Here is a 20,532-nt window from a genome sequence, read left to right as displayed (position 1 = left end):
GTACGGGCAGGCGTGTTATTACTCCAAATAAAATTACAATAGATGCGCATTGATTCAAAACTCTCCCCTCGGTCATAGACAGGAAGTAGTTTGGAGCGAGGGAAAGACAGCGAATGTTCCTGTCAAACATGTGGAAACGAATATTAAATTGGATATGTACGCTCATCTGAGATTGTTTTAATTTATTCAGCAAATCGACAACTGCAGAAATGACAAGCATATTCAAGTGATCTTCCTGGGTCGGCACGGAGAACCACTTTCGAAACGCCGAGGAGAGTTTGTTCGGTTGAATACGGCTATCTACATCATATCTTCACGCTGAATCTTTGGGAAATGGCGTACACAACGCTGAACAGAGCTCAGTTGAGCTTTGATTATCTGCATACTAATTCGTACGTATTTGTTCTAAATGTCAAAAGATCATGCTCGAAGTATGACAACGTAATATATATTTCTACACCACCGGCAAGATGTGTTGCTTGTGACAGGTATTGTTAGGAGAGGTTGCTTATCAGTGATGGTAGTGAAATGGTATTTTGATACTTTGACAATGAGCATTTAACAGAAATATACTCTTGCTAGGAATGAAATTGATGCCTATTTAAACAGTTGAAAATGCATTATTGTTATCCTGTCAACAATATCGCTCATTCAAGATGAGAAAGCTACATTGGAATCTCTGGTGTAGTTTGTGGTTAGACTTAGAATTAAAAAGAACTGTGAACATTTAATAATTATACTATGTTTTTTATTAATTAAATGCTGTGAAGGCATACAGAACATCTGCACCATAATGATGATCAAAATGGCTAAGTAGTATTGTAAGCAATACAGAAAATGCATCTGTAAATTGTTGTTCGTTAATGTTATTGCATTTCACACTATATATTAGTTTGTGTTCAGAGCTTTAGCTATTGTAACATAGATTTTTCATGTGAATTTTATTTATATTTATAAGATGACATCCCAAAATGGTTAGAGTTCCTTAGAGTTCCCCACCTGAATCAGTAAAATGCTCACTGGTTAACATTGATGTCTGTGTAGCCCCAAAATAGGTGGCAGGCGTTTAAGGAACTCTTTCCCAGAAATGAAAAAAACATGTTAAAAGCCATTGATATCAAGCTGAAACAATCAGATGTTATTGTGCACCTAATGATATATGACAAATTTGAGGTCTTCACCATTATCATCCTCTCTTGCAATGCACTGGCTTATAATTTCATCTGGTTTTTTTTTTAATACATCTACCTTGTTTAGATAAGTACAAGTATATCTGTCATCTCTCTCATATTAAATGAGTTTGTATCTGATTATTTCCAGAACATTGTTTCCTTGATGACACATGTTTTGCACATATGAGATTGCTACTTCCCAGTCTTATTGTCCAGTCTGAACATGTTGACAGTCTACTTTGCACTTTTTGATGAATCTAAATGATTTTCAGAACAACACATGAGTTCTTGTTTGGAGCATTGGCAGAATTGCTGGACAATGCCAGGTAGGTGGTCGACTGGTTATGTTGTTGTGTCTCCTACATAAATCCTGATCTTATACACAAGTTACATTTGTGTGGCATAAGATGTAAAATCAATAACAAGCTCCAGTGGGTAATTGTAGAGTCTATCCGTACCTTTCAAAATTTCAAATATACCCATGCATTATTTTAACGCGTATACTGGTCAGCGAACCCAGGATAGGGCATGTTAAGTGCTGTAGAAGCTTTATGGTAGTCACAGAGCTGGAGTTGGCGTCCTCATGCCATTTCCATAAGTGTTTGGAAGTGATTTGTATCACTTATTAGACCTTAATATTTGTGTCTGACCTTGACCTGGTACCTGCGTTTTCAATGGCCTATTCGCTTAGTCATCGTTTGCTTCTCTACAGTGCCTAAAATTGTTGCATTGTCAAGAAATTCTGAATATGAGTCATTGTGTTCAACTGTGCTGTTTGTATTTCAGAGATGCCGATGCAACAAAAATCAATATTTATACAGGTATGTTATCATGGTACAGTTGTCATTAGCAGAGTCTAAATAAGTTGTATAGTTAACACTGTTATTAAAGCCAACTGTAATGTTGCGACAAATGTTTGGCCATATTAGGTGTTTTGTGTTGAAGGAGAAGTGCAGGGCATTTAAAAAAGGAACCAGGATCTATTTTGATTTCTTACACTCATCACCCTTGAAGGTCTGGGTTAGACTATTGGCCTTCAGTAACACATGCTTGCCATAAAAGGCGACTAATGGGACCGGGTGGTCAGGCTCACTGACGTGGTTCACACATGTCATTGCTTCCCAGTTGCGCATACCGATGCTCATGCTGTCACTGGATTGTCTGGTCCGGACTTAATTTTTTTACGCACTGCCACCATATAGCTGCAATGTTGTTGAGTACAATGTGAAACTAAACTCACTCACTCTTACTCGTATCTTGGCTGTAAATTAATTAAAGTGCTAAGAATGATGCAGCTGAATTGAGATAGCAGCATATTAATAATCAGATAATGATATATCGACTAGGAATAATTCAGGGATATTGTGTATATTCTTTTTATGTTTAGTTTCAAAATATGTATTGATTGTATTGCATTTAATTTCAAGTCAGGGACAGGGAGCTGCGAGGAGGCTTTATGATGTGTTTCCTTGACGATGGAGAAGGCATGGATCCAAGTATGTATGATTCCTAAGTTAGAAACTAACAAGACATTCAGCAATGTGACAGTCTACCTTCAGTATGCGCCAACCAATTAGTTCAAAGCTCATACCATACATATTTTTATCATCAGACTGTGTGTTGGATGATCAACAAGTTCTCACACTGTGAGGTTGATATTTTCGTCAATTGTTGGTAAAAATGTCCAAATTCGAATGACTGTTTCTGTGGTTAGAGCGTCTGCCTGGAGAGCGGCAAGTCGTGGGTTTGATCCTTGGCCTTGTCGTACCAAACTATGTTAAAATATGGTACTTGTTGGTCTCTGTCTGGCGCTCAGCATTAATGGGTACAACAAGGACATATCGGTTTGGAGTCGTGTAATGTGTCTCAAGGTGTACTCATGCTTAACTGAAGCATGGTATCTCAGTGAGCTAGTGCTATGAAAAGCTTAAGTCTCGGCTAGTACAAGCAGCTACACATACACACGCAAACACATTGTCATATTTCCCCCCAGTTCACCAAATTTGAATGAAACATCATGAGTCAAAATAAGTATAAAATGTCAGTTTTATTCATAAAAGTTACGTTTTTCATGTCCATATATATGTTAATGTTTTTTGCTTTGTGTGTATGATACAAGGTGACATTGTGTTGCTTGATGTTACATTGTCCTTCATGCAGTTTTAGAACACTGTTAAATGTGAGAGTGTCTAAACATTACATCAGGACCATGCCTTTGTAGTGGTCTAGGTGGCCAGTGAATTCTGTATTGATAGCTAAGTAAATCTATGAATGTTATTTTGGACCAGTGAAGTACCACTAATAATTGTCCACTCACTGGTCCTATGATCTAGTGGAAAATTTTGAAAGGCTTCTTTTCCGGTACTTATAAACACTGGTGCTTGCACATCACAGTGTGAGTATAATACTCCCGTACACGACATTAGTCTACTGATCACTGAAGCGATAAGTAATTATGTCTTGTTACAGATGAGACAGCTGATATTGTCACCTTTGGAAAATCTGCCAAGAAGTCCATTGATCTTAACCAAATAGGAATGTATGGCAATGGTCTGAAATCGTAAGTACTGCAGAATCATTGCTTTAATGTATTTGGTTTTTGCTAACATCTGCCAACACCTTCAGAACAAGATAACAAGATTCCATGATTCATCAAGATTCATCTGCTTAATCTCAAGATAATTCATATCATCATACCCAAATCGCATACATAGATGCTCATGACTGCAATCACTTGATTGTCTGGTCCAGGCTTAATTATTTAGAGACAGCTGGGATATGGCTGGAATATTGCTGAATGTGGTGTTTAACAACAAACAAAGCATTTCTTCAGTATCAGTGTGTGGTATCAGAGTTGTTTAATTGCTGATTTTGTACATTTACTGACACATTTTGGTTATATCCTTGTTTCAGAGGCTCAATGAGAATTGGTAATGATCTGATTTTGTTCACAAAGAAGGGAATGACGATGTCTTGTCTGTTTCTGTCAAGAACGTTTCACGAGGAAGAACACATTGATGAGGTAATGATGAACCTGTTGAACGAGAACAATGATAAATGCATCTGCAAAGGGGGAAAAATTCAACCAAGCAAGACAGTATTTATCACCACAGAACAGTTGATCAGCAACATGACCATGAGATTGGTCAACAGAAAATCATGAATGATGTGTCCCTATAAAAGGAGTTTAATATGTTGGATGGGGAGGACAGACACGATAATGAAAATTGAAAATAATGAAACCAACATAAAATGATGAATAGTCTGAATGAATATTATTGCTAACATATAAACGTCAACACCGGAGCTTGTCCGCCTCAGCAATCAGAAAATAATAGAAATGAACCAATGGAAGTCTGTGAGGACACCAAGTAATTCAACACCGCATTATTCAACAAGCCTCAACTTAAATCTTTATGAAGAATGATTAATCACCAACGTGAAGGATGCCTAGCTGACTATTCATGTGGTTTAAATCAACACCCAGCTATTTGTTCTGACGCCCACTTTTCATTATTTACATACTTCAGTGGCATCACTATATGAAAGCTATCTAAGATCAAACTGTGTTCATCCACCCCCATGAAGACACATAGATAAAATGAAGAATTGTATTACTACATAGAGAAATGCTGAATGGTAGCCCATGAAACAATCCGAAGAAAGTCATGGAAAATTTGGTCACTGATATGTGGCTATACAAATGAACAACTGGTAATCCTACTGTGTATGAATATAGCACTCATTGACAATATAACAGCCCAATTCATAAAGACCATGGCCAGATACAGTAGTGGAGGCTATTTCCTGACTCAAGTCAAGACTGGATGTGCTTGACAAACCATAAAATGCATGCATTCTCAATTTTTGGGAGATACTGTAATTGAATTTCCACCAGATTTATTGTTAATGATATTTTTGACACATGAACACAAAAGTAATGGTAATAGACAAAATAGTTTGTGCCAGTGTAAAACAGACTATAAGTTGGTTTTCACAGCTTTCACATTCATAAGAAACACCCACTGATGCAAGCCCTCTTTGAGAACAAGTGATTGATATTGCACAACACATGACATACCTAAGATAAGTAATCACAGTTTCTTTTCGGTCACACATGAAATGCGTATGTGTCCATCTGAAGATAATGTACTTGAAAAGAGCTTTGTATATCCATGCACATGAGTCACCAAGGAATGGTGAAAAATATGCTGGAAACAAAGAATTTTGAACGCTTGATGCAATGGTGAAATGTGCTTGAAACAAAGAATATTGTATGCTTGTTGCAGTGATGAAAAATATGCTTGACACAATATTGTATGCTTGATGCAGGTGGTGAAAAATGTGCTTGAAACAAAACAAAGAATAGTATATGTTTGATGCAATAGTAAAGGCTGTGCTTGAAACAATATTGTATGCTCAATGCAGTGATGATAATGTGCTTGAAGCAAAGACTGTTGTATGTTAGCTGAAGTAGTAAAGGCTGTGTTTGAAACAAAGAATATTATATGCTTGATGCATTGGTGAAAATGTGCTTGAAACAAAGAATATTATATGCTTGATGCATTGTTGAAAATGTGCTTCAAACAAAGAATATTGTATGCTTGATGGAAAACAGCACTATTTGCATGATGCAGTAGAGTACTTTAGACGAAGTAACGAAGGACATTTTACATCCAATGCAATAGATGGAAGAAGAAGTAGTATGTTCTTAATGCAGTAGGAAAGCTGTGAGATTGATACAAAACAGAAATGAGCATTGTATGAATGATGTTGTGATGAATGGTTGATACCACATATATGCACAATGCAAAATTACAATACATGTTATGTGAACAAAAACAATAATTTCTGCATTTTACAAAACAATGCAAGCACACACTCAAAAGGCCGCAATTATCGACAAGTTTGCAAGAATGACTCGCAATGATGTTTAAATAGGAAAAACAAGTACATCAGTTAATGGTTGTTGACATTAAATGAACAATATTGAACAAAAGAAACCCTTTTCTTGTGTGTAAAGTTTTATGACCTGAGCTACAATCAGAATACTACTGCTTTCTGTGATGAACAGCTGTAATAGGAAATGTCCTGTGTCTCATTTGTACCATGTTAGTTGGTCATTGCATTTTTCTAGTTTATCATGTTGAAAAATCAAAAAGACAAACACAGTTTCAACTCTTGAAAAAGTGTTGTGCTTTTCAAAGATAAATGATCAACTGTATGTGTATTTCTTATATCTCCTCCAAGTAACAGACGTTAAACACAAAGTAGAGAGATTTTGTCATACATTGTGTGTGACAGTATTTGGGGTCCTCAGTTCCTAATGGTATCTTACAGGTGATTGTTCCTCTACCAGCATTTGAGGCCTCCACAAGACGACCACTAACGAAAGGTGCTAGGGCTGCAGAAAAGGTGAGTCTTACACATAGGATGATGGGGTGTCCAGTTTTATGCCGCACTCCACAATATTACAGCTATATGGCGGCGGTTTGTAAATAACTATCTGGACCAAACAATCCAGTGATCAATAGCACGAGCATCGATATACACAATTAGGATACGATGACGTTTCATCAGAGAACCTGACCCCTCTGTTCACCATAGTTGCCTCTTTTGATAAGCATTGGTTACCGAAGACCTGTTCTAACCCGGATATACATGGGTTTTTAATTATCAGACTGCTTTAGTGTAGTTATATTATTACTAAATGTGAAACAGTACTAACAAGGATTTATAGATAGCATAAGTGTATATGGATGACAACTTATATAATACAAGAACATGACGCTTCGATGCAAGTTTTTGTATAATTTTCAAGTGTAAAAGTGTACAACAACCTGTATTGAAACGTTGTGTTCTAATATTAAAGAAGTTGTCATCCATATACACTTATTCTATTTGACTTCCAACGTCTAAATATGTCACTCAAACAACTCACTAACAAGGATTATTGATTTCAGCATGAAGTGGAGATGGGGCTCATATACAAGTATTCACCATTTCGGTCAGAAGAGGAGTTCTTTGCTCAGTTTGACAAAATTGAGGGTAACTCTGGGACACTTGTGGTTGTGTACAATCTTAAACTGCTGGACAGTGGAGAACCTGAGCTGGACATTAATTCAGACCCTGAGGACATTCTACTTGCTAATCCAGAGTCAGACTTTGATCCAGATGCAGAGTAAGTGTCAGCGATCAGTTTCAGATGATGACTTCCTACTGAAGGATGAAGTAGCCAGAATATACAACCTGGTTTTTGAGATGACAGTACTATGGGATGTGACAGGGAGAAATGTGTGAACAGTGTGTCGAATGTGAACACCATGAGGATCAAATTTCCCTATACATATAGTATCTTTTTAAACTAGTTGTTCTCTTGTTCTCAGGTCCAAGAATATGTACACATACTGAAAAGCAAAAGAGACGCAACACAGGCTTTTTGTGAGGTTTTTAAATAGCACAGACATGTTATTTCATTTTTTTTTAATAATTCTGTTTCTTTTTGCTGTTCAGTATATTACAGAGAGTTTTCGGTTCATGAATTCATGGTTTTCTTGCAGTCAGCAACATTTTCTTTTTGTCTGCTGATTGAATGCTGTTATTTTACTGTAGATAACAATCACATTGCAGATATTGGAGTCAGTATCTCCTGGTTGAATGATGTACCAAAGGGAGGTAATTGTAGGTTTTGTATGTTCTGTCTCCCTTGAAAGTTATACTTCTCAGACTATTGAATTGTGTTCTTCTGATGCTAATGTTTGACACTGATTGCCATACAAAATCAGATATATACTGTTTGCTTATATTTTGTTTTGGTAATTTTGCTTTGTATAACGTAGATATTAATTTTTGAACAATTTGTCATTGTCTGTTTCCAGTCTCGTGCCAGAAAGGAAGTCGTTCAGAGACTATACTGCCATTTTGTATGTGGACCCACGGATGAGGATATATATTAATGGCAAAAAAGTGCGGACTAAGAGACTCTCATGTTGTCTATACAAACCTAGGTTTTACAAATATTCTTCTAATCGATTCAAAGCACGGTCGGAACAAGAGGCCAAGCGAGCGATGGATGAAGCAACGTCCGCAGAAAACAAAGCTAGGGAAGCTGAAAGCAAATCAAAGTGAGTTGTGATGATGATGATGATGATGATGATGATTACAGTTTGGTTCCAAATATATTCCTGAAAGGTTCAGGTGAGTTTCATTACTTTCAAGGGATTTATCAAGACCTGGTGAAAGGCTAATTTTCAGGGTATATCTACAGTAAATAACTGATTGTTTTGTCTCTTAAGTGAGAAATACTTGCTTATGATAACTGCTTTATTTCTATGTATTAGTGTGAGAAACACATCTTTGTTCAGATAAATAGTGAATTCGTAAGAATATGATCCAAAACATATGTTTCTCATAATAGATGACATCCTTAATTCCAAGTGTATGTGTGCTACTTCTAAATGCCATTCAAACATTCTATTTTGTAACTGATCTAAAGCATGTATTTTGTGTCTTCTTTTCAGAAATTTAGAAAACAAAGTAGGTTCCTCAATATCAAGGGATCAAAGGGTGCGTATATGTTCTTGTTTTTACCCGTCATCGTATCCCAGTTGCATATATTGATATATATGCGGTTGATCACTGAATTATCTGGTCCAGACTGAATTATTTACCGACCACTGTCATACAGCTGGAATATTGCTAAGCATGGCATGAAACTAAACTCACTCACTCTTGTTTTTGCTTAAGTGTGTTAATTATCATGATCAAATGAAGCTTAGATTTTTTTTAGTCAGACATTTGGCTTTGAGGTGATTGAAACATGGTTTTAAAGGCTTATATCTTCTTCACTAAGGTTAGTTTTAATCTTCCTTAAATTGAGGCCTTGTATCTAAACAAATTTTCTGACTTAGTTTGGAGGATTCTACACTTAGATTATGATACATATCATAGAGTATATTCAGTATTTGGGAGAATTTAGTTATGTATATTTTCAACTTGCAAATAAGAGAATCATCAGAATTCCATGGGATTCCATGTTAGAATGGGCCCTTAGGAATCTGTGTTAGTCATAGCAGATCAGCATTTGCCTTGACGTGCAAATCCTGTGTATTCAAGTTATAATGAATTCAAAGTAGTAACTGTGTCACTGATGCAAGTAATTACTCATACTTTCATAGTTTCAAAAACACACATACTTATTTAACAATAGTGTGATCTTCATATGCATTGTAAAGACAAAAGTAACAGATATTGTTCGATGTAATCAGGGAATTCCTTTCTGGCCAAATTTGGACATAGGTCAGATAGTTCAGTCAGTCACTTCATTGCCATGAAGTGGGGAAGTTAGACTGAAACTCTATCTTAATCTACTAGTGGTACATGTCTTGCATTCTCTTCCCACAGAGGCTGCTCGTGTCATATCTTCCTACGTAACCTCTGTTCTAATACGGCCATATTTCCTGGTCATCGAGAAATCCCCTTGCGGTTAAAAATCGCAACAGGAATTATCTCTCTTGTTACTATCCAATCAGAACACGCATTAAATAGATGTAGCTCCAATATGGCGGCCCCCATGGAGTTGGTTCATCAACGTGCGAAGGAAAGGAAAGGAAAGATTCGCTATTTCATGAAAATCAGAAACTGGCAATAGAAAGTGCAGGGATCAATCGCCATGATGTGTTTGTAGAAACAACAACTGGTAGTGGCAAGTTTTCCCGATGCATTCGGAAGTTACCGAGATCTTGCGAATGATCACTCTTGAAACAAAGTCTCTGATTGCACAACTAAATCTGAATGCCTCCAATCGCGAGTTTTGAACACTCGCACCATGAAAGGGCCGTATTAGAACAGAGGTTACGTAGGAAGATATGACAGGAGTAACCTCTGTGGGAAGAGAATGCATGTCTTGATGTCTGTTAAAATTATTGTAAGTGTTGATGTCAACAAGTTTCAGTAATCATGACAAAGCTGACAAAAGCTTCAGTAGCGATGAAATGTCATTTATAAGTCAAAACTTTCCTTATACCTTTCACAGTACATGGCTTCCTGCACACATTTTCCGTAGGTTCGTGGGGCATGTATCATTTGTACAAATCCTTTAATGCAAAATTCTTTTCAACAGGCTCAGGATGCAAAAATATCAGAACATCTTATTGCTTGACAAAATATTCTTCAATTTGGCACTTGATAGTTGCATAAGAAAATATTATTCAATCTAGTTTCTTATAGTAGGTAAGGTGAGGTAGCCTTCTGGTTAAAGTGTTTGTTCGACACGATAATTTGTTGGTTCCTCATTAATTTTTTACTCGCTTTTCGCATGCGCATAGCATATAAAAATATCCACTTGCAAAATTCTGGTTTGGTTGTATGCTTTACCGATAATGTAAACACACTCTAAAGAAAACCAAAATCAAAACCAATACATTGTTTTATGTCAAATACAGATGACCTCAATTCATTTATGAAACAAAGCCCGAGATTAGCTAAATATATAGCTTACTTTATATGAACAAGCTTTTGGATAAACACATCTCTTCACCATCGTCCTTCCTGAACATTCCCTTCTCACAACTAAAAACATGAGATTTTTTATACCAAAATAGGACAACAATTATTGAAAAGCATTTGCAAATGGATGCATGTACACAACTATTAACAGTTGTCAAATGTAAGTAATCTTCATAAAAAGCTTTTATATAGAGTGTATTTACAGTATCCATACCCACACGGCCAAAGTGGAATTTGGCCAGTAGATATTTTGACATGCTCTGCGCATGCACACAGTTAGTTGAAAAGCAATATGAAACCACTGAACGGCAGTGGTATAATTCCCCACGTGTACAATGTGTGAAGCTTATTTCTTGCATCCACTGTCATGATAATGCTGAGATATTGCTAAAACCGACATAAAACTAAACTCAGTCACTGAGTCAGTTAGTTTAGTCAGGGTAGAATAGGCCTTCAGCAACCCATGCTTGCCATAAAAGGCTACTATGCTTGTTGTAAGATGCGAATAACGGGATCGGGTGATCAGGCTCACTGACTTGATTGACACATGTCATCGGTTCCCAATTGCACAAATCGATGCTCATGTTGTTGGACACTGGATTGTCTGGTCCAGACGCGATTACATGTATTTACAGACCGCTGCCACATAGCTGGAATATTGCTGAGTGAAACTGAACTCACTCACTCTCACTCACTCACTCACTCTCACTCACTCACTCACTCACTCACTCACCCAGTTTCATATAGAAAGGTACATGCATTTTCTGTTTGAAGTGTTTAAAAATATTAGTACTCTTAATGGTTTATATTGTTCTACATGTATATATCAATCACTGTATTTTATGCAACTCCAGTCTGCATTATTCAAGCTACTATCACAGCCAATATGTAGCTGAGTGCAGCATTAAAAAACAAGGTAGTAAATATGAAATACAGTAGAACACGGATATAACGAACTCCAAGGGACCAAGGGATTTAGTTCGCTATATCCGTTGTTCGTTATTCACGTTTGACCGCCATATTGGCTTATAGAGATGAAGAGACACGTATATACATGGGCTACATATTTTTATTCTTGTACATTGACATTAAAATTCACCGCCAACGAGGTTAAACAATGTTGATTCACCGCCCACAAGGTTGATGTATACCGCTAAGTCGCTGAGTTGACACTGAGCTGACACTGAGTGAGTTTGCTACTCGCGTCGTTAATTGGGCTTGGGGTCAGGAAATCAGTTCGCTATAACCGTTAATTCGCTACTCACAAGTTCGTTATTCACGTATTTTTATTTTAATTTTAATGATATTATAAAGGGACCATTGACGGGACTTTTAAATTTGTTCGCTATATCTGTTTGTTCGCTATATCCGTTTGTTCGCTATATCCATGTTCTACTGTATATCATTATGCTTTATTATTTGAATTGTGTATATTTTTACTTTGATATTTGTTTGATTAATGCTATTTTGTAATCTCACAGGCGGACCTACGTAAGGCTCAAACCTTAGCAGCAGAATGCAGAAGAGAAGCGCAGATTAAACGTCAGATTGCTGACAGAAAGAGCAAGTAAGATTTCCTTGTGTCTTGTCATGTGTCAAAATATACCACCAGCTACTAATCTGAAAGGGTGTTGTCTTTTCCTAATACTTTATTTAGCCCATCTCTGAAGGAAATAAAACTGTGGTTAGAATTGGTCATCAGTAACCCTGTTTCATTAAAGTAAAATTTCTTCCCAAAATGATCTTGTGAGTGTGAAATATTGTACTTATGGTTTGTATGATATGAACAATTAGGAGGCCTCAGTTTTTACCCTGTCTGTTTCAGAGCTCTAAAAGACCCCAAAACTTTGAACTTTATTTTTGGAATGAACCTTGAGAACCGTGTCCATGATGGTGTGTTTGTTTACAACTGTAGCAGATTGATCAAAATGTATGAGAAGGTTGGACCACAAGCAGAGGGAGGAGTGTAAGTTGATCTCACTTTACTACAGAAACAGCTGAAGACTTAGAGGCTTCATGCTTCAGAATTAATGTGCCAATGCAACTAGACTAACAACTAGTCTCTGAAATGATCATGTTGTACTGAAAAATGTTCATTATGGAAGAAACTAAAATCAAATGAAAAGGAGCACTGAGATTTTCTTCAATTTCAGAGACAAACATACCTGTAAACCAATAATTGTTTGGAATTTCTCCATCATTTTCCTATCACTGATTACTGACAGTGACATTACTGAAAGTGTGTGACGAGACTTTTTCAACACGTCCTACCCAACCTGACACCACTCCCTAGTGTGGTGTGGGCAGTTCAAGGGAAGTATCAAGTGTCTCAGACACATAGCTCAGTGCACCTTCTCTTGAAATTGATGCCCTGGCTGGAAGATTGGATGTATCCAAAACTAAATTACACTCTGTACTCATTATGTCATCATTCATGTACATTGCTTTTAGCCCCAATGACAAACATTTCTGTTTGTTTTGTCATCAGGGCAATCAATGGCAGTAGCATGGCTTGTATTTTTTGGTGTATTATATAAAAAGGGAGAAATTTCAAAAGTCAGTGATTTCCCACTCCCAGCTGGAGAACAAAACAACACATTCTTACAACATTAGTAGCTTTCAGTCTCTGTCTTCTGATTTGGACGAATGCTCTGTACATTTGCTATCATTGGTGATGAAGCAATTACCTCATCAATGTTCCAGTTCATTATTCCGCACAATGCGTTTTGCGGTTGTATTAAAATGCACTTCATCTGCCTGTGCACATTTACCTTTTGTGGAGAACTTTAAAAGTGTTCTGTATTTCTCCATCATACTTGGGGCATAGATAGATCTGGTGGTGTACTGGTGCCTTTGGGTATTTTGAATAAAATATTTTTGGCATTTCCATGGCAACATGTTTGACTTAGACTGAAATTGATGGTAGTGCTCTTTTCCAGAGCAGAACTCTAAAACCGTTCACTATTTCTTCTCCAAGATCTGGTGGTGTATTGGTGCTTTTTGATGGGTTTGGAATTCCAAATAAAGTCCCCTGGACTTTATCATGGCAACAAGTTTGACTTTGACTGAAATTGATGGTATTGCTCTTTTCTGGAGCAGAAATCTAAAACTGTTTCCTTTTTCTTCACCCAACTTGGCACATAGACCTGGTGGTGTACTGGTGGTGCCTTTTGGTACTTTTGGAATTCTTAATAAAATATTTTTGGCATCTCCATGGCAACAACTTTGACTGACATTGGTAGTAGTGCTCTTTTCTGGAGCTGAACTCTAAAACTGTTCACTATTTCTCCAGCAAACTTTGCACATAGCTTGGTCTAGTGGTGGACTGGTGCCTTTTGGTAATTTATTAATTCTGATTAACATATTTTGGCATTTCCGTGGTAGCAAGTTTGACTTAGACTGAAATGGGTGGTTGTGCTCCTTTGAGGAGCAGAACATTAAAAACCTTTCATTGCTCTCCTTTCACTTTTCTATACACACACCAAAACATAATTGGCTTAATTATAACTTGTAGACATATTCATGAAGGATATTTTGTTGTTTTTGGGGATATTGATGACTTTTTCTGTAGTTAGAGATGCAAAACCTTTTGGAATCCTCCCCTCTCATCATCAGTGTGTCAGTGAATCAGCTAGGAAATCACAGAGATTTTGAGAGTCGTTAGGTTTGTGGTACATGCCATAACTCTTGCCTGGTGGTGAGAGGACAGGCAGGAGGCCTTGACGTAGTATAGGATCTTCCGGGAGCTGTGGGGGAGATTCCCCACTAACTGACACTGAACACCAGTGACATCAGCTGAAAATTACTGGCCTTTGAATTCAGCAGATTGGTACAGACCCTGAAGCTGTGGACATCTAGAAATGCCACATTTTCTAGACCTGTGTGGACTTTCTTTGTTATATTTGCTTGAGGGTTTGTACGAGAGACTATTCTACAACTGTTGTAAGTCTGTGTTAAAGTATAGGAGTTACGATCATCTTAGCACTACGATTGTTTTGTGGAATGGGGTCCTTGATTGTATAAGGTTCAAGTTCATATGAATAGGTTGTAGAGGTTGCCAGAATTGTTGATAGAATGGCACAGAAATAAACACTTTACATGAAAATATGAAATTTTATTAGTTTTTCCTGTATTTTTTTATTGCAGGAATTGCAGTGGAGTTGTAGGTAAGTTATACTTTTTACCAAACAATGATTTCATTTCAAAGTTTTCCAAAGACCCCAGGTAGCAGGTCTGTACATGGATGGTCCCTTCAACTCAATCATCACTAGTAGTTAAATAATATCTCAAACAAACTGACAAATATTCTAGTTTCGAGAAAGAGAAGTTAAATGGTCATACAAAACTTGTTACTACTTCTCTTGCACTCTTAGTCTACAGTCTTCAGATAAAAGACACCTTTATCAGGCCTGCTGTTATGCTGACCCTCTCTGAGTCTTTGCCTGATTGGAGTAACATAGCAGGCAGTTCATTCTGTAAAGGTGACATGAATCACTGATAACACTATCAGTAGAAAGGATGAGGTTGAAATGCTACATTTTACATTGCTTCATTGAATTCTTTGTTATCCCTTGCAACATGTTTTGCAGGGTGGGGTTAAAATGGACTCTGTGTGTCCGTCCATGTATCCATCCGTGTGTCCATCCATGGTAGTTTTTAATTTCTGAATAAAATGGCGTTTCCATTACAAAAAGTTTGACAAACTGAAATAGGTGGTAGTGCTCTTTTCTGGAGGAGAACTTAAAAACTATTCACTGTTTCCTCACCAAATTTCACACGTAGGTAGGTTTAGTGGTAAATTGGTGCTGTTTGGTAGATCTGGATTTCTGAATAAAATGTTTTTTTTGTGTTTCCATAGCAACAATTTTGGCCTCAACTGAATTGGGTGGTAGTGCTCCTTTCTGGAGCAGAACTTTGAAACCTTTCAGACCAGACATGTACACATGTATTCTCATGCCAATTCTGTTTCCACAACTATGTTTTGTAAAATTCCTACCTTTGGAAAAGAACCAACCTGGTGGCATCCATGTGGTGCTGGCCTTTACTGTAACTTTCATTATAATATACCAAATTAGTGGTAGCTTACTTAGTCAGTTTTCTTCTGAACCACTGAACAGGTTTAACCTGGTCCCAACTATCATCATGGGCATAACCTTACAGCCAATGAGAAGTTCCTCATCAACTTTTAGCCAATCAATGCAGGTATGAACTGTGACCTACCTTTACACAGGTGGCGAGGCTCCCCATGGGTGCCCCAGAGGTTCCTAACATTTTGAAATTAATATTTTATAATTAAAACAAAACACCCCAAAAATGCCAACATAAAAATACAGTATTTTTTACCCTGTTACATGTCCAAACTTGGTTCACTCTAATTGTAGGTATTGTTGACGTCCCGTACCTGGTGCTAGAACCCACTCACAACAAGCAGGACTTCGCTGATTCCAAGGAGTTCCGGCATCTCATGAAGGCCATGGGGGAGCACATGTCCCAGTACTGGAAAGATGTGGGGATCGGTAGGTACACAACTCACCCATAAGGCTTCTTGATTCAAATGTTCATGAATTGTACTGTGACCTAATAATCATGGTATGGTTTACAGCTAACATTGGCTGTTTTTCTGGTGTTTGTATCACTAATTATTTCAATATTGATTCATGTAATATGATACACCACAATCTGTGTAATTAGATTAGTGTAATCACCACTTTTCCATCAAGATAGAACAATGTGGGATTTGGTAAAATGTTATGAACCAGTATTTTTGAAAGATGGTATCAGGGATGGCAAATTTCCCTGGAACAGCAGACTTTACACCCATTTCATTTCAAACTGATCAATTTTGTGTGTTTTCTGAACCCCCATTCCATGACACAATATTAAGTTTTCAGCTGAAAAGTAATTTTTCTGTTGCCATCCCTGTGATATACATGCAGTTGTTATGTGTGTGACATTGATTGTGTGTCATTGTACTCCCAGTGTGTGAGGGGCACTGGGTAACCCAGTGGATGAACTGTTGGCATATCACGTTGAAGACCCAAGTTTGATTGCCCAGTAAAGTAGTTTAAGTGTTTCATCTGAACATACTAGGATTGTTGGCTTCATGAGGAAACAAGGAAGCAGTAGGTGTGTGAAAATAATAATGACTCTTTTTTTTGTATGTTTCAGTTCAACAGGGAGTCACTAAGTTTTGGTGAGTATTTATTGGTTTGGGAATTTTAAGAAGTAATAAACCTGTGATGTTTGCATATTATTTTTCAGAATCTTTGATGTCGTCTCTGGTTTCTTATCAGTGAATATGTTGTCAGTTATGTTAACTGAAGGTGCTCCTGTATGTATATTACTGCCAGGATTTATCTGAACTTCGATTGTTTCATTGATGACTGGCATTTCACTAACTAGGCAGAGTCCACAATGCACAGTTCTCCATGATTACATTGACTGCAATGTTAAAAAATAACTGAATTTAAAAATCTATAAACATCAAAGCAATCGCTGTTTTGAACAAGATGACACTATTCCCATGACAGTCAGGGTTGGGTTGGAATCTTAGATAAGTCCCTTTATTGTTTAAACAATGTTAAAATGATCTGGGTGTCTCTAGATGTTATTTGTTTGTACTAATGATGGTTCCAACACATATTTACACCCTGGTACAGGGACTTATTCTGCTCTCGACTTGTCACTTACAAATTCAGAACTATTAAATGAATTTGAATGGTCAGTCCACGATGACCTCTGTGGAAGTGACCATTTTCCTACTATATTAAAAGCTGTAACTCCATCTGATGTTCCTCCATCATCAAGGCGGAATTTTACAAAGGCTAACTGGACTTTATATGAAACACTGTGTGCTGAAAAACTTAAACCCGAACTTTTTATTGACGTTCCTGATGCTATTAAATGTTTTACTGATGAACTGAATTCCATAGCTGATGAGTGTATACCAAATTCCTCTGTAGTTCCACACATAAGAAAACCATGGTTCAACGATGAGTGCAAACAAGCTAGGAAGGCAAGGAAAAAGGCAGAACATTATTTCCGTCGCCATCCTATGGTACATAATTTAAATAAATTTAAAATTTTAAATGCTAAAGCACGGCGTACTTTTAAAGAAAACAAACGCCAATCTTGGCAAAATTATGTGTCCAAAATAAATTCTCGGACACCCATGTCCAAGGTATGGAACATGGTCCAGAAAATCAAAGGTAAAGGTACTAAATCTACTGTCCATCATCTCAAACATGGAGATCAATTGCTTACTGATAAATCAGATATTGCTAATAAACTAGGTGAAACCCTTGCTAAACACTCTTCCTCTTCAAATTATGTACCAAAATTCCAGCAATATCAAAAACAACAAGAAAAGAAAACTATTAATTTCAATTCTGATAATGGGGAAGATTATAATGAAACGTTTTCTATTCATGAACTCCATACTGCTCTTGACCAAGCTCATGACACTGCTACTGGAGCTGATGACATACATTATCAACTCCTGAAGCACTTACCAGAATCCTGCCTAGAAACTCTTCTCAATATTTTTGATGATATTTGGACATCGGGTAACTTTCCTCCCTCATGGCGTGACGCCATAGTAGTACCCATACCTAAACCTGGACGTGATCATACGGATCCATCCAATTATCGTCCGATTTCATTAACTAGCTGTGTTTGCAAGACCATGGAACGCATGATAAACAATCGACTAGTTTGGTACTTGGAAACAAATAACCTTATAACAGATATACAGTGTGGTTTCCGTAAAAACAGAAGTACTGTCGATCACTTAGTGCGTTTAGAATCATTTGTTAAAAATGCACTAATTAATAAACAACATGCTGTGTCTATCTTTTTTGATCTAGAAAAAGCATATGACACAACCTGGAAATATGGTATTTTAAGAGACCTACATGACTACGGCTTGCGAGGTCGTTTACCTCAATTTATAGCAAATTTTTTAAAGGACAGACAGTTTCAAGTTTGAGTGGGTTCTACCCTGTCTGATCATTACAATCAGAATCAGGGTGTTCCACAAGGCAGTATTTTGTCTGTCACACTTTTTAGCATAAAGATAAACAGTTTATCAAAAGTTTTAAACGATTCAATTGATGGATCGTTATTTGTGGATGATTTTAATATTTCTTGTCGTGGGAAAAATATGCATACTATTGAACGACAACTGCAGTTGTGTTTAAACAAAATAAATAAATGGTGTCTTGAAAACGGCTTTAAATTTTCTAAATCCAAAACTAACTGTATACATTTTTGCAGAAAATATAAACCACATAAGGACCCTGAACTATCTCTAGATGGCACTCCCATCAAAGTTGTAAAGGAGGCCAAGTTCTTGGGCCTAATCTTTGACTCCCATTTAACATTTCTGCCTCATATCAAGTCCCTTAAAACTAAATGCTTGAAGGCTCTTGACTTGTTGAAAGTTGTTTCCAACTCAAAGTGGGGAGGGGATCAAGCAACCCTCTTACACCTGTATCGATCACTCATACGTTCGAAACTCGATTATAGTTCCATCGTATATGGTGGAGCCTGCAACAGCAACCTTAAACTTCTTGATTCTGTCCACCATCAAGGCTTAAGACTTTGCCTTGGGTCTTTCAGAACTTCACCTATTGATAGTCTCTACGTTGAGGCCGATGAACCATCTCTTACTCAACGTCGTATAAAATTGTCTCTACAATACATTACTAAATTATATTCTAATGAATCTAACCCTGCCTATAACTGTGTGTTCAATCCCCTTTATGAGGATTTGTATAACAAAAAGTCTTCTCTTGTTCCACCTCTTGGGCACAGAATTAAACCATTTATTTCTTCTGCCGGTATTGAGCTGGAAAGTATATCGCCTTCCCGTCTTCTTTCTTCTCCTCCTTGGCAGTTGGTTAGGCCACAAGTTGACCTAACATTAACATTTTTTAAAAAATCAGAAACAAATGACTTACAATATAAACAAGAATATCATCAATTAAAGCATAAATATAGCAATTACAAACCTTTATTTACAGATGGGTCCAAGGACGGTGGCGCAGTGGCTTGTGCCACTGGCATTGGATCCAGAACAATATCTTCTAGATTACCAGATAATAGTTCTATTTTTACAGCTGAAGCTAACGCCATATTAACAGCTCTCAAATATATTCAAAGACACCCGAAACGTAAACAATATATAATCTATTCCGATTCTCTTTCTTGCCTTCAGGCTATTAAAAATATTTCTTGCAAACATCCACTTTTAATAGAAATTATTGAATTGTATAATGATCTTGCTACTGGCCAATACGACATCGTCTTTTGTTGGTTACCCAGCCATGTAGGCATTTCTGGTAACACACTGGCTGACCTTGCTGCTAAAGCAGCACTCAACAAATCTGTGACACCACTTCTTATTCCTTGTAGTGATTACAAAGCCACCATTAGATCTTATATCCGTGATCTGATGCAAAAGAAGTGGGACACCCAAGTGGGTATCAATAAATTACATGAGACAAAACCTTACATTGGTTATACCCACTTGGGTTGTCAGTCCAGATTTGAAGAGGTTATTTTGCGACGATATCGTGTTGGCCACACTAGATACACTCATGCGTACCTGTTAAAAGGTGAAGATCCTCCATTTTGTATCCCTTGTGATGAGAGAGTCACGGTCAAGCATATTCTGCTTGACTGTGTTGAATTCTCCATCACAAGGGATAAGTATTTTACAGTTAAAACAATTAAGGATCTTTTTACCAGCGTTAATTCTCATTTAATTATAGGTTTTTTAAAAGAAATTGATTTTTTGGTTGAATTTTGAATAATATGTTTCTGTAAATAGATGTATTTGAATGACTGGTAG

The 20,532-nt window shown here is 37.1% G+C and overlaps 1 protein-coding gene across 1 annotated transcript in view; it reads left to right on the top strand.

Annotated features, from left to right (window-relative positions):
* The first annotated feature begins 74 nt into the window (after positions 1-74).
* LOC137294587 (ATPase MORC2-like) overlaps positions 75-20,532 on the top strand; it is a 50,691-nt gene continuing 30,233 nt past the window's right edge. The window contains exons 1-15 of the mRNA XM_067825637.1: positions 75-392; positions 1,445-1,498; positions 1,959-1,993; positions 2,600-2,668; positions 3,642-3,732; positions 4,086-4,194; positions 6,513-6,587; positions 7,136-7,353; positions 8,051-8,296; positions 8,693-8,738; positions 12,161-12,246; positions 12,505-12,645; positions 14,826-14,845; positions 16,061-16,195; positions 16,848-16,872. Of these exons, the coding sequence (XP_067681738.1) occupies positions 334-392; positions 1,445-1,498; positions 1,959-1,993; positions 2,600-2,668; positions 3,642-3,732; positions 4,086-4,194; positions 6,513-6,587; positions 7,136-7,353; positions 8,051-8,296; positions 8,693-8,738; positions 12,161-12,246; positions 12,505-12,645; positions 14,826-14,845; positions 16,061-16,195; positions 16,848-16,872 (1,409 nt within the window). The 5' untranslated portion in view covers positions 75-333. The remainder of the gene's footprint in view (positions 393-1,444; positions 1,499-1,958; positions 1,994-2,599; positions 2,669-3,641; positions 3,733-4,085; positions 4,195-6,512; positions 6,588-7,135; positions 7,354-8,050; positions 8,297-8,692; positions 8,739-12,160; positions 12,247-12,504; positions 12,646-14,825; positions 14,846-16,060; positions 16,196-16,847; positions 16,873-20,532) is intronic.

This window comes from Haliotis asinina, chromosome 1, assembly GCF_037392515.1.
Source record: "Haliotis asinina isolate JCU_RB_2024 chromosome 1, JCU_Hal_asi_v2, whole genome shotgun sequence".
In the NCBI taxonomy this organism is placed as follows: Eukaryota; Metazoa; Mollusca; class Gastropoda; order Lepetellida; family Haliotidae; genus Haliotis; species Haliotis asinina.
The sequence above is the reverse complement of the archived record's forward strand: the minus strand, read 5'-3'. Positions and strand labels throughout refer to the sequence as shown.